Raw genomic sequence first — 13,820 nt, forward strand, 5'->3', positions numbered from 1 at the left:
AAACCAAAACAAACAAAAAAAATCTGTTCATAGGTCCAAGGCACTATGCTAGACTCCTTTTAGGGTACCTTGATGACTAGTGTCATTAAAACTGCCATACAAATTAAACATCAGGCACTATATGCTTGGAACCGTTAATTCTCAGCTACTACTTACATGGATATTTGTTTTCATGGCTATGGAATTATGATCTTTAGGTTCTCAAATGACTGGGTTTTCTGATCCCAGTCCACTTTTCAGTGTCTGGTAGTTGCGACTCAAACTTACCTGGCCATCCTGGTGTTGCATGGGCAAGGAGCTGGCTTCACGTCCAGGGACCACCTCTGAAGTAGGTAGGTCCAGTGGGATTTCTGAGCCCTGGGAGCACATGTCATCAGATCGTTCATCTGGCCGCTCATCAGTGTTGGTACTGCCAACTTCTGGTGTGCCACTTGGGGAAGGCTCACTAGCTGTACCTTCCTCCACATCTGATGGGTTCTCTGAGCTGAATGTAGATAGTGACTGACGCATGTTCGGGCCCTGAGGCCACCTAAAAGTCGAGGCATGGTTACAGCTTGTGTAGGGTCCTTTAAAGTTCCCAAAGTGAAAGATGCCATTACAGCACCACTCACCTTTGACTTGGAGGTAGCTCTACTTCACTGTCTACCTCTCCTTCTTCCTCTTCAGATGAGATACCACGTTTCTACAGTAGAGACGGGTGTGGGTAGGTGTGTGTAAGTAAACCAGTCCAAAAATGACAAGTCATTTAAGAATCGGGCAAGGATACATAGTTGAGTGGGTTGGGGTATAGCACTTGGACCCATAGGGAGATGAAGGATTTTAAGGAAATTAGGTGTGGGGCAGAAGAACATCCCCATACTTTACCTGACTTCGAGTCACAGCAGCCCTGTACAGCAGCGCAGCGGGGGTCAAGTGCTGGGACCCAGCCCGGTTTCCTCCCCGGCCTGCAGTCCCTTCCCTTCCAGTTCCCAGCAGCCCCACACCTTCTCCAGGCCCTACTGGTGGAGGTGGTTCCCCTTTAGCTCCCCCAGGTGAATCTGGGCTGGTGGAACCAGGAGCTGATCCCTCACTTGGAGGAGTATCGCCCTGGGGTGGAGGTGGTGAGCCAGGATCCCGAGCTCCCCCTGTAGCCCCTCGGCCTCGGGCTCCCAGTGCTGCTGATAGCAGGTCTGGAGATGATGATGACATCTTTCGGAGTAGAAGGTCATGGTGGAGTCCACGGAGAGCAGGGGGGCAAGCATCCCAAGCTGAAGGGCCCACTCCTAGGCCCCCTGGGCTTCCCAGTCCTCCAGACTCATGGGGTGGCAAAGCTGCACGAAGCCCAGGCAGGTCTCCACAGCTGCCCTTGGCACTGGCCTTTCGGTGACGGGTCTTGCCACGCCGACTCCTTCCAGGTGAAGGGGGGCCCTTAGGACACCCAGGAAGCCCCACCCCACTTAGGGCTGCATCTAGTTTAGGTAGCAAAGACTCTGTCTTGAGAATATCTGGCCTGGGAAGGGAGGGAAAGTACAGTGGTTAAGTCCTCCCCCACTAAAGAGATCCTTGTAAGGATCCCTCCTGCAACGTGCAAGCCTTAGTCCTCATGGGAGGCTCACCTTTTGCTATGGGGTGACAGTTTCTGTGGCACGTTCCTTTTCTTGATGAGCTTCTCCATCGTGTTCCCATGGAGGAGGCCCCGGGAAGGGTGTGACTTTAGTAGGCCAGGACACCTCCTTTCTAAAGCCTGCTCTCGCCTAAAAAAATCCAGGCTCAGTTGGGTCTCCTAAATTGGTTATTTTCTTGAAAACCGGGGATGCACTACTGTCTTAAGGGTTACTGACCTGAGCAATTCCCGCTCTTTGAGTTCTAGTTGCAACATGAGGGCATTCAGTTCCATGTACAGGTTGTTGGCTCTCTCCAACTTCCGTTCATAGTGCTCCCTGATGTCCAGGGCATGTCTGAAAGGGCAGATGATTTTCCCACGGTGAGCTGGGTTCGCTTGCGGCCGAGGTGGACCCTGTTCTCTGACTCCATGATGAATGGCCCCTGCTGTTTAGATAAGATTCACTTTCCTAAACAGGCACATACCTGAGCTCCTCCCTTCTCCGCATCACCAGCTCCTCTTCTAGGCGGTGCAGACAGGTCCCTTCTGACTTAATCTTTTCAAAGTGCAGTTTTACTTCTTCCCGCCATTCTGCCTAGGGATGGAGAGACATGGGGGAGGGGTGAGGACTGAGTCCCTGTCACCTCACAGACCTGTGCTCTTGGAAGGTTGCCTGAGCCACTCTAAGTTACAAAAGGGAATGGACGTTTCTCTAAGGACTTAATCTACTCAGTCTCATTTACTGGTCACATCAAAAGCTGCCATGGCTGCAAGGGTCAAAGGTCTGTATTTCCACCCAAAGCACACCTGGGACTTAAAGTAAGTCTCCTGGGGTGTAGAGAGCACATCAGCTGAGGCGATGTCCAGGTGCAGCAGGATCTGTCGGAATGATGGGCGGTTCCGTGGTTTGCTGTTCCTAAAGGAGTTGTGATATAGGAAGGAGGCTTAGAACAGAATCAGAGCATCTTTAGGAAAAGAGTGTAATCTGACACCATTGTTAACACCAAAATTAACCTAGTTTGTTTGTTTGCCCCTTTTGATTTTTTGAGAAAGAATTTTTCTGTGTAGCTCTGGCTGTCCTGGAACTTTTTTTTTTTTTTTTTTGGTTTTTCCGAGACAACAGGGTTTCTCTGTATAGCCCTGGCTGTCCTGGAACTCACTTTGTAGACCAGGCTGGCCTCAAACTCAGAAATTCGCCTGCCTCTGCCTCCCGAGTGCTGGGATTAAAGGCGTGCACCACCACGCCCGGCTCCTGGAACTTATTTTGTAGACCAGGCTGGCATCTGCTTCCTCAAGTGCTGGAATTAAAGGCATGTGCCACCACCAGTTCCTGGCTCTAATATTTAAACCTAAGTAAAGCTTTTGATGTCTGGTTGTGGTGGCATATACCTTTAATTCTTGTTTACATAGCATCTTCAAGGCCAGCCAGGGCCACACCTTTCCCCACAACTTTTTGATTCCATCAAAGGAAGCACTGGGGATGTCAGTAACGGGTTCAGTCTTCCTTACTTGGGGACTAAGGTCAGTGATGTCTTTTTTGCTTTACAGCAACCTGACACAATGAATACTGCTCATTGGGTCAAATCAGATACATGTTCAAAGAAGATGTGATGCAAATCTTTGAATCTGATGTGTTTTCTGCAGGCCAGTGCAGCCTGACCTCAGTTGTAAGTTAAGTTCCCTTGGTGCGCATTCTGGGTCCTGGACCTTGGAGAGATTAGAAAGCTTTGGCTTACTTTTGCTAAGGACATCTGAGCCTAGATGTCTTGAGTTCTAGAAGATGTTCCTTTTGTCAGTCCAGTCTCCCAGCTAGGGCATCCTTACCAGCACTGGCGAAGCAGAATTTTAAAACCATCTGGGCAGCTGGACGGTACAGGCAGGTGGAGACTGTTGCTTCCCACACCCCAGATGATGGCTGAGGAATCTACATCTTTGTAGGGAATCTCTCCAGTCAGTAGTTCCCATAGCACCACCCCGAAGGACCTGAGGAGAAAACATCATTTGAAAGGGTCCTTCCAGGCCTGTATGACCTCTGTACCAGTCCTAAAAGTCTCATCCTGGTGCTTACCAGATGTCGACCTTTTCAGACACGGGTTCATTTCTGATCACTTCAGGAGCCATCCAGGCTACTGTTCCTGCAAAGGACATCTTGGTGCTCTTGTCACTCAGCTCCTTGGAAGTGCCAAAATCTGAGATCTTCACCACATCGTCGTATGTGATTAGCATGCTGGTAAAGAGTGTAGTCAGCCAGGATCCACATCCTTCCAAACCCCATTTAACTGCTGTTACTTTATGAGAATATCTGAGACACCTAAAGTTGAGAGGCTCACCACAGTCCTCCAGGGGATTGCCACTTGGAAGGGATGGACTTAGGGCAGAACCTAAAATGTAGGGAGGTGGCCAGGCTGCCACGGGTAGGTGACCTACACGCACATCAGCTTGCATGCTTACTCACTTGGGTGACTTCAGGTCTCTGTGGATAATCTTGTGCAGGTGCAGGTAATTCATGCCACCAGCGATGCCCATGGACCAGTCAACCAGCAAGGAGGGGGTGACAGGGCGGCCGGCCCTGAGCACCTCATATAGCTGTCCTTGAGCGCAGAACTCCATAAGGATGCAGTAGCAGGGGGCCTGTGTGCAAACACCCCTGAGGGCCAGACAGGGGTAAAGCTTAATATCTGCCTTGTGTACCTGGGACCTACATTTCTACCCATGCCATTTCTGGGTCTCCTTTGAGAAAGGGGGATATAGTCCCAGGTGAGGGGAGTCCTGTGTGTCCTGGTATCCCCAGCCCCTGCCCTGGACCTCACTTGAAAGTGATGATGTTGGGGTGCTTCAGCTTTCGAAGATGCTTGATGTCAGTCTCCTTGAGATCTCGAACCTTCTTCACAGCTACCTCCTCCCCGTGGAAGCGTCCCAGGAAAACGGCACCCTGAGCCCCTGAGCCTACCCACTGCAGGTCCAGGATTTCCTCAAAGGGGACTTCCCAAAGGTCTGTAGGTAGAAGGCACAGTGCCACAGGCTCAGAAAGACCTGCACGGAACCTGAGACACTCAAGGGCTGGCTGAATATATCAATGATGAGAAAACAAAGTAGGCTGAAAAGTCTAGTGAAGGAAATACTTGGGTGGTCTTGTGAAAAGCTAGGTGGACATAAGGGTATATATAGCTCATTTGTAGAGTACTTGGCTAGGATGTGTAAAACCTAAGTTCCTGGGTTCAGTTTCCTAGCAGTGTGAGAAAATACTGAAGAGCTGAAGATTCAGCTGCGCAGTAAGTAAACCACTTATCTAGCATGTAGTGTTTGTTTAATCCTAGCACAGAAACAAATGTAAAGGAAAATAAAGCTGATTAAGTGGTTGGCAGGTTTGGTAGGACTGTTGGAGGAAATGGAGGGTTGTTCCTACAGGGATCTGGCCTACCTTCCTGCTGTTGCTTGTGTTCTGTGGAGTAGGCTTTGCCAATCATCGTCCAGACAGGGCGCAGGCAGCCAAAAAGACCTTCAAGGAAGCCACTGCCACTCTGGCACTGCAGACGCACCTCATCAGCTCGAACTCTAGATGCTCGACTCTCAGGTGACCCAGTGGCTCCCCCTGGCCCACCTGTATCCTGCTCATGTAGCTGCAGGACACTATTGGCAAAAGGCTCTGGGGGAGGCTCTCCACCTGGGGAGGGGCTGGGCCCTCCTCCACCCTGCCCACCGAGAGGCACAACATCTCGAAGTACACATTGGGTAGGTGTCAGGTCTTTCTCAGGGGTGCAGTCTGAAGTGTCTGGATCCAGCTTTCGCATGGAAGCCTCACTTAGAGTAGACACAAAGCCCCCAAAGGAAGGGGAGGGTGTTCGGGTTTCATGGAGGCAGGCCATGGTCTCTGGAGCCAGGTGTGCTGAGCAGCGGGCCCTGTAAGGAATTAAGGAGGGAAGGGCCATCAGCCAAGTTACTGTAAGAGCTCACAGTACATAGCTGGTGTTGGCCTGAGTGTCAACTCTCCGTACCCTACGGGAAACCTAATACAGATGAGCTTCTTGGCATTGATTAGTGATCAACAATATTCTTGTAAACAAATAATAGACTTGAGTATCATCAGAGGGAAGCAAAAACCCCACTCAGGTACTGGCTAAAGAAAGGCTCAGTGGGTAAAATAATTTGCTGTGCAAGCTTAGTGAATTACTCTGGAAGGAAAACCAACCCCCAAGTGTTGTCCTGGCCTTTCACGTACTATAGCACATTCACACCCCCACAATTTTTTTTTTAAAGTATCAAACTCAAGTACAAAGGCTAGAGTAGTGTAATACAAAGCATTCAGCATGTGCAAGGCACTGGACTAACCACTGCTGCAAAAGAAAAGGTGGTGGTGGTGTGAGCGTAGTTCCATCATGCAACATTTTCTCTCTCATTCTTCCGTTCGGTAGTTCGTTTTTTTTTTTTTTTTTTTTCCCCCGAGACAGGGTTTCTATGTGTAGCCCTGGCTGTCCTCAAACTCAGTAATCTGCCTGCCTCTGCCTCACAAGGGCTGGGATTAAAGGCGTGTGCTACCACTGCCTGGCAACAAAATGCAACATTTAATTTATGTACTTGAATCCCAGCATGGCAAGATAAAAGCAAGGGCTGGGGAGATGGCTCAGCATTGAGTACTCGATGGTCTTGCAGAGGACCTGGCTTTGGGTCTTAGAACCTACTCCATCACTACCAATCATTTGAAATTCCAGTTCTAGGTGATCCAACACTCTCTTCTAGCTTCCCCAGTCACTGTACATACATGATGCATTGACATACTTGCAGGCAAGACACCAATACACATAAATCTAAAAATGTATGTATTTTTTTACTAATAATAAAACTAGGCCTCGTGTGGTGGCACACACACTTGGGAGGCAGAGTTCAAAGCCAGCATTGTTTGTACAGTGAGACCTTGTCTCAATAAAAAAAAAAAGGCAACTGAAATACTTCCTCTTTGCTGTGCAGTTGTCATTAACCCCTGCAGAACCCATTGTCAGCTGATGTTGACTCTAAAACACACAGATGTTACATGAAATCAGATCCTCCCCTCCCACAAAATAGACACATGCATATATAAGTCTGGTTGTCCTGGAACTCTATGTAGAATAGCCAGCCTCTTTCCTTTGTGCTAAGATTAAAGGCGTATACCACTAACTCCAGCCTAGGGGATCACTTTACCCTGGATCTAAATCTTGGACACACGGTGGTAATGCACCTAGACCCCCCTTATATGGAATAATATATGGTACTGGCAGGCTTTCTACTCAGGTACCCAGGTGATGTTCCTGGGCTTCCCTAGTTAATAGTCATTGAGGCCTTCCCAGGAACACCTAGTATCTGGTCCCATCTCTCTTCTCTGTGCTTACAAGTACCTACTTAGGCCTCTCCAGTGAGATGTGATCTTGTGTCTAGAACCATAAGCACAGAGCTGTACTATCCCCTCGGCACAACTGGAAAAAGAAAAGGGTCGAGGGCAGAATTATCCAGTGGGGTTGGCTGTGTGAAGCTCTGGCCTTCAGCATCATTCTTCTGAGTCCATCTCATCCTTCATCAGCTGCTTTCTGGAGGTCAAAAGAGGGTTCCTCTCTTTTCTCTTCCCCATCATCCTACTCCCCTAGCTCCCCAAACCAAGACTCAGCTTTCCAGGCAATAATAGCTGTGTGCTACTTAAATAGCACTAAAAAAAATCACAAGTCTAGGAACTGGGATGTGATTCAGTTGGTAAAGTGCTTGCCAAGCATGCACAGAGCCCTTGCACCACATAAACCTGCTGTGGTGGTGCATGCCTGTAATCCCAGCACTGGGGAGGTGGAGGCAGTTATCAGTTCAAGGTCATTTTTGGCTACACAGCTAATATGAGGTTGGTCTGAATAAAGGAGACCCTGTGTGAAATAAAAATGGGTTGAGGATGTGGCTTAGGTAGAGCGCTTGCCTAGAAGGCAAAAGGCCCTGGATTGCATAAACCCAAGCACGGAGCACAGGCTTATCACCCCAGCACTTGGGAGCTGGAGGCAGGAGGATCAAACATTCAAGGTCATTGATAAGTAGGAATCTGAGGCCAGCCTGAGCTACAAAAGACCCACATCCACACATCCAGCTGGGCCTGTGGTACGTACCATATATCCCAGCATGTGAGAGAAAGAGAGGCAAGAGGATCCTCAATTTGAAGCCAGCATGGGCCACATAATGCTGTACCTTATGTAGAAAAAAAAGAGAAGCAAACAGAAAATACAACACAAATAGGCACAGGTCATGGGTCTAGTTCCTAGCTGGCACCACAAATACAACAGCAAAATTCTAAGTTTTACATTTGATTCAAGTCAAGTAGAGTTAAGTGTCAAGTTCTCTGGTCATACCAAGAGCTGAACTAGGCGGCACTCAGGCACAACAAGCTCTCCCAATTTTTCAGGCTTACTTCAGAACTTGACTCCAAGAGTCATACTACTCTTCCAGCCACATGTTTAGTTGGATATCACAGGATGAGACGCAAGGTCCCCTGACAACAATCTAACAGACTCTGAGGCAAGTTCTTCAGCCCCTGCGGAACTCTCCTGGGAACGAACCACAGTGTGTGTGGGGTGCCACAGAGGAGTATGCTGAGAGCATGATGCAAAGGAAGTTTGGGAAACAGAGTCTCAGCTTGCCTAACCATCCTTTCTCTTGAAGACTCTCACTGAGTACGGGATTTGTTTGGGATCTGCATAGTTAATAAGCACCTCCGTTGATTCTGTGACTAGTACATCTGAAAATCCTACATCCTGGGCTGGGTTCAGTGTCTAAGAGCATTAGTTGCTCTTGCAGAGTCTGATCTGGGTTTGAATGTCACATCCACATGGCAGCTCACAACTATCTGTAACCCCAGTGCCAGAGAATCCAATGGGCACACACTTGGTACACATACATGCATACAGGGAAAACAGTCATACACAATATACAGTAATTTTAAAAATTTAAAACAAATTACACATTGTCATTCTGTCCTTATACTGCCTCATTAGCTGTCACCACCTGGCCTAGGACAAATGCCTCTTAAGTTCTTTCTTAATATCTTATCCAACTTCTGAAAGACCCAAAACACAAACTCATCGGCCCTGTTTGCTTTAGATACCTTAGTGGCTTACTTATGTTGATATCTAGGCCCCCCTGGACACAAAGCTATATCAGGGTTCTGAATTATGGTATCCAAAGACAATGTGAACTTTTCAAGAAATTATTACATAAGTTAGCATTTAGTATAAACGTATTACTGAAATTAATCCTCAATACAATATCCCACTCTAAGGCTGGGGATATAGCTCAGTTGGTAGGGTGCTTGCATAGCATGGAAGAGGCCTTGAGTTCAGTCTCCAACAGCACACGCATAACGGCACATACCAGCAGTCCCAGCACTCAGGGATGGAGCTGAGAGGATCAGAAGTTCAAGGTCATCTCTGGCTTCATAGTGAATTTCAGGCCAGCCTAGGCTACAGAGTGAAACTTTGTCTTAAAAACAAACAAACAAACCCATAAACTCTAGGGATATATTGATTATCAGCATAAGATACAGTTGTTATCACATATTGGATATGTGAACATGCAATCCTGAGATATAGAGGGCTCACACCACATCACCTCTTCCCTCCCTCTGGTCCTCTATTGTTGAGTCTATACATGCAGCTAATGGTTGCTGGGGAGAAGGAAAGACATTTTCTTAGATGGTATAGCCACTGATAAGGTGCTAGTGATACTGTAAATTAACCCTCATTCATGATCCTATTAGCAAACCTAGTTAAACTCTGTGGGTCACAAAAACAAACAAACAAACAAAAAAACCCGGTGTGACAATGGAAGGGGACAAGAAGGGTATGGGAACGATGGAACCAGAGTTATGGGGAATATGGGTGATCAAGTACATTACACACACGTATGAAAATGTAATAGTGAAACCCATTATTATGTGTAATTAATATATGCGACGGGGGTGAAGAGATGGGTTAGGGTCAAGAGTGCTTACTGTTCTTGCAGATGACTGGGGTTCCATTCCCAGCATCCACATGGTGCTCACAACCCCTATAACTCCTGTTCCAGGGGATCCAAGGCCCTGCAAGTGCGAGGTGCCATTAGCTCAAAACACAAACACACACATACTCTCTGTCATTAAAACACTAAAAATTATACAAATACAGTTGACATTATTAGCCCCACTGGCGTCACAAGGTTACCCTTCTTGTCTCCCAAGTCTCACTTCAACCTGCAAGTCTTCTGTGAAGTTCCAACCCTGTCTAGTTAATTCCCTTCTGGGTGGGCAAAGCCTGAGCTTCCCGCTCCATGGCTCCCACTCAGCTTCCAACCAGAGTAGTGAGCATTGCTCTACCCACCCAGGGCCGCACATGCTCCGTGTATCTCTCAGTTCCCTGCACCCTCATTAACAGCCTAGCAAAGAAGGCATTATTAGTTCTCCTACGGTCTAGAGAAAACCAAGGTCCAGAAATCAGGAACCACAGCCTCTGAACTGCTGTCATAGCCTACAAAATGTGCGGCTTGGAGAGCCACGGTGTCTATTGTAAGGTAAATTACAAGCAGACCAGCCTGCAAACGCACCAGAGAATTTCCTGCAAACGACCCCAAGGCTTCCGCCTCCCTCACCAAGGCCCCGAGGCTGGGGCTCTCGCAAGCTCTCGGCCCACCTGCTGGACCGCCTGGCCACCAGTGACCGCACCGCGGCAAGCGGAGTGGAAGGGGTTACTGCCACGGCGCCCCATCCCCTGTCGACCTCCTTCCCGACCGTCACGTGGTGCGGGGCTGGGGGCGCGGCTGTGGGAGGGGTCCAAGAGGGGAGAAGGGAGCACAGCCAGCTGGGGGAAGGGCTGGGCGCTGCGGCGTAACCATGACTACTGGGCCCGTGAAGTCACCAGGACAAGATTAGCCCAGGGTCACGTGAACGCGAGGCAGGGGCGGGGCCGCGCAGGAGCCCGCCCCTGACCTGGGCAGGCTGGCGAGGGTAGGCTATGCTTGCTGCCAGCATGCAGGTGCCCGCAAGCATCCCCACCTGGGTGCTCTGAAGCCCACCTTCCTCTGACCTCAGTTATCTGGGCTCGGCACCTGGTGGAGAAAAAGTGGCTGGGATTGGAGGGGAAGACTCGTGGGGATGCTTTGGGGTACAGTACCACACATAAGTTAAGAAATGGAGTTGGGACAAGAAAGGAACAGTCCAAGGAACTAGGTAAGAGACTGGCCAACAGCTTCAAACCTAGAGAATGGCCTGAAAAGCAGAGAACTTTGGGAAGATGGAGATCAGACAGACCGCCTCTCCCTTCCCTAGTCTGTTTCCTATCTAGAAGCTGAGTTTTGGGTTTCATACCACCAGGCCTTTTAAAGTGGTTTGTGTGTCCCCCTCCCCTCCCCAACCCCCATCATCTGGGCTTAGTTTAGTCACAGAGAGATGACACCCTCAGAATCGGTTTGCTTGCTGCTCTGCCTGCCTCAGATCACACAGGCATCCCCAGAGGGCCCTGTGGTATCCAGGGCCAGCAGCTGGGGAGAGCAGAGAAGCCATTTCACCTGCTCGTCTTTCAGAGCAGGGGCAATAGCTGAAGAAGCTGGGAGATGAGACCCAGGTAGGGTATTCAGCCATGCTCAGGGTACCCCTACCACCCCTCAGGGTGATGACAGATCTTCCAGATTGACCTGAAAGAAGACAGGGAGGGTTGAGGGTCTCCAGGGAGCCATGGTAAACTGGAGATTCCTCTTTCCCAGCAAATGTCCCGCTTTCTGCTTCCTTTATTTCTGACCCACCAGCTGTGTCTCATTGACCCCAGCTGGGTCTTGGCGCCTGGGCTTTGCGGGTGGTGGAATAGAAGCCCCGGGCCCAGACATTCGGTCACCCTGGGGGAGGGAACCTGTCTCCCTGGCCATCAATTATGCAGTGCCTGGGGGTGGGGCATAGGGGAGGGATTCTTCTGTCACTCTGAACCACAGGGATTAAATGTGGACTGCATCTGTGTCAGACTGCAAGGGAACAGTGGTCCCTGCCTTTATCCACCAAAGGAGAGGCTCGAAAGACACCCAGTTCTCCTGCTTTACAGATGGTTCACTCAGGGTCCCACAGGAAGGCTACAGAGTTAGGACCTGTATGCACCCCGGTCCTCCCAGGCTTTCCCACCAGCCAGAGGAGGCAGCAAGGCTGGAGCAGGGGAACTCTGTGAACTCTCCCTTAGCTCTCTTGCTTTAACAGCAGCATCCAATGGCTTGTGTGGTGGGCCAGTCCTGGAGGCTTTGCTCAGAGGTGTGGCCATCTGCCCGTGCCTTGAGTTCTCACACCAAACTCTCCCTGCCTGCTTGGACATCATTTTCCTGCAGGCTGGGAGGTTCCACTCTCTTCTAATTAGTCTGAGAAGAGGCTGCAGAGGGGGAAGCGGCCATGGCTTGGGATTCCTGGTTCTCTACCTTTGAGACCCTTGGAGGATAGATGTTTCTGATGGACGCAGCTGTGCTTTCTGCCTGCCTGCAGGTTTACTCTCCCTTCTGACAGGATCCGTTGTCCTTACCCCAGAGTTCTCCCCACATGGAAAGAATGCCCACTCTTTTAGGCCCTATTTTTAAATAGGGAGTTACCTTTTGAGAACTGGGGGAACACAGATCCCCAAGTTCTCCCCAGTCAGGCCCAGAGGTTCCCTATTATCACACTTCTGCCAGTAAGGTGGACAGTGAGGGGGCTGGGGGTGGCGCTGCTCAGGGAGAAGGGTTGATTCAGCAGCCTTGCCTTATGTCAAGTCTCTGTGAGACTCCTGCCTGGCCTTGAGGGCAGAAGAGGGGCAGGAAAAGGAGACGGTACAGTGAGCTGTGCCTGCCACTTGCCTAGATCTGTTCTGTCTTCCCAACTAGCTAGACACCATGTCTTTGTGGATTCAAGGGAGACCAGCTCTCCTGGTTAATCAGAAGAAAGGGAGACTTGGTCTCTGACCTTTTGCTACCCCGGGACCAATGATACTGTCAGGCTTCAGTGGTCATGTGACAACAGACATGGAGATTCCATATTTGCTGTCTTGCTTCTGCAAACTGCAGGGAAGGCCTGGGGTGCTGCACCGCGTTCTTACCCCTAGCTGGTTCCCTCTGGTTAATGAAGCAATAATGTCAGCCCTTCTGGTGGCATGGCTGAGATTAGCTCTCATCCTTGCTCAGAAAGCAGAGAGCAGGACCATGGGTCACATGTCATGGGTCACAGTGTCTCTCCAACAGTAAGTCAAGCATGGAAGAAGCTGAATATACAGAACCAGAACTGAATTTGCATTTAAAACTATCTGAAAGTAACCATGTGAGCTAAGATGTGCCTGTAAACAGAGAGGCTAAGGCAGGTGGATCTTGGGTCCAAGGCCAACCTAAGCTACATGGTGAGACCCTGTGTTAACATAACTGGGGGGCTGGAGAGATGGCTCAGTGGTTAAGAGCACTGACTGTGCTTCCAGAAGTCCTGAGTTCAATTTCTAGCAACCACATGGTGGGTCACAAGCTCTCTTCTGGTGTGTCTGAAGACAACGTACTCACATAAATAAATCTAAAAAAAAAAGTAACAGGGAAGGGGGTTGGAGAGATGGCTAAGTGGTTAAAAGCACTGGCTGCCCTTCCAAAGTTAACTGGGTTCAATCTGCAGCACCCATATAGTAGTTTGTGACTGATTCCAGTTCCAGAAGATCTGACACTCTCACACAAACAAATATTAAGGCAGAACACCAATGTCTGTAAATTTGAAAAAATTAATAAAAAGGTAACAGGTGAAATTATGGATGTTTCAACTCTTCCTTAAATAAGATGGCGCCTCAAATAGCAAAACCCAGACCTGAACTCCTTCAGTCTCTTCTCCCAAGTGCTGGGATTACAGGTATGTAGCACAAGTCAGTTACTAACTCTCTTCATGTCTATATTATTTCAGTAATTATGTTGAGTTTCCTTTAGCATAAAAGATGATGGTTTTGTTTTTATGTTTTTTAATTCATGCTCCTGGACTATGGGGAAGCCATAGGCCTCAGGACCACCAGAGGCCGGGGCTGCTTCTGATTGGCTGGGTGACCTATAGTATATAAGGTCTGCTAACAAAGCTGTTCTGCATCTAAATGTGGATAGTGGTACCTATATCAGTCATACATGAGGTTGTGAGACAGGCCCAGCTCTAGCCACATGCTGACTTCTTTCCATGTGTGTGTGTGCGTGTGTGTGTGTGTGTGTGTGTGTGTGTGTGAGAGAGAGAGAGAGAGAGAGAGAG

At 49.1% G+C, this 13,820-nt stretch overlaps 1 protein-coding gene across 2 annotated transcripts in view; it reads right to left on the reverse strand.

Annotated features, from left to right (window-relative positions):
• The window catches only part of Map3k12 (mitogen-activated protein kinase kinase kinase 12), a 17,628-nt gene that overhangs the window by 951 nt on the left and 2,857 nt on the right, over window positions 1–13,820 (reverse strand). The window contains exons 1-13 of one of the 2 annotated variants that reach the window (XM_029547737.1): window positions 8,957–8,999; window positions 5,004–5,482; window positions 4,393–4,576; window positions 4,038–4,229; window positions 3,651–3,809; window positions 3,407–3,565; window positions 2,390–2,498; window positions 2,068–2,177; window positions 1,821–1,937; window positions 1,596–1,733; window positions 865–1,489; window positions 612–682; window positions 268–529 (exon numbers count right to left, since the gene is read on the reverse strand). In XM_029547737.1, coding sequence (XP_029403597.1) covers window positions 268–529; window positions 612–682; window positions 865–1,489; window positions 1,596–1,733; window positions 1,821–1,937; window positions 2,068–2,177; window positions 2,390–2,498; window positions 3,407–3,565; window positions 3,651–3,809; window positions 4,038–4,229; window positions 4,393–4,576; window positions 5,004–5,448 — 2,571 coding nt within the window. In that variant the 5' untranslated portion in view covers window positions 5,449–5,482; window positions 8,957–8,999. Of the gene's footprint in view, window positions 1–267; window positions 530–611; window positions 683–864; window positions 1,490–1,595; window positions 1,734–1,820; window positions 1,938–2,067; window positions 2,178–2,389; window positions 2,499–3,406; window positions 3,566–3,650; window positions 3,810–4,037; window positions 4,230–4,392; window positions 4,577–5,003; window positions 5,483–8,956; window positions 9,000–13,820 lie in introns of those variants that run through there. The other variant, XM_021217155.1, reaches the window with a different exon arrangement.

The sequence above is a fragment of the Mus pahari genome, chromosome 17, assembly GCF_900095145.1.
Source record: "Mus pahari chromosome 17, PAHARI_EIJ_v1.1, whole genome shotgun sequence".
Taxonomy (NCBI): Eukaryota; Metazoa; Chordata; class Mammalia; order Rodentia; family Muridae; genus Mus; species Mus pahari.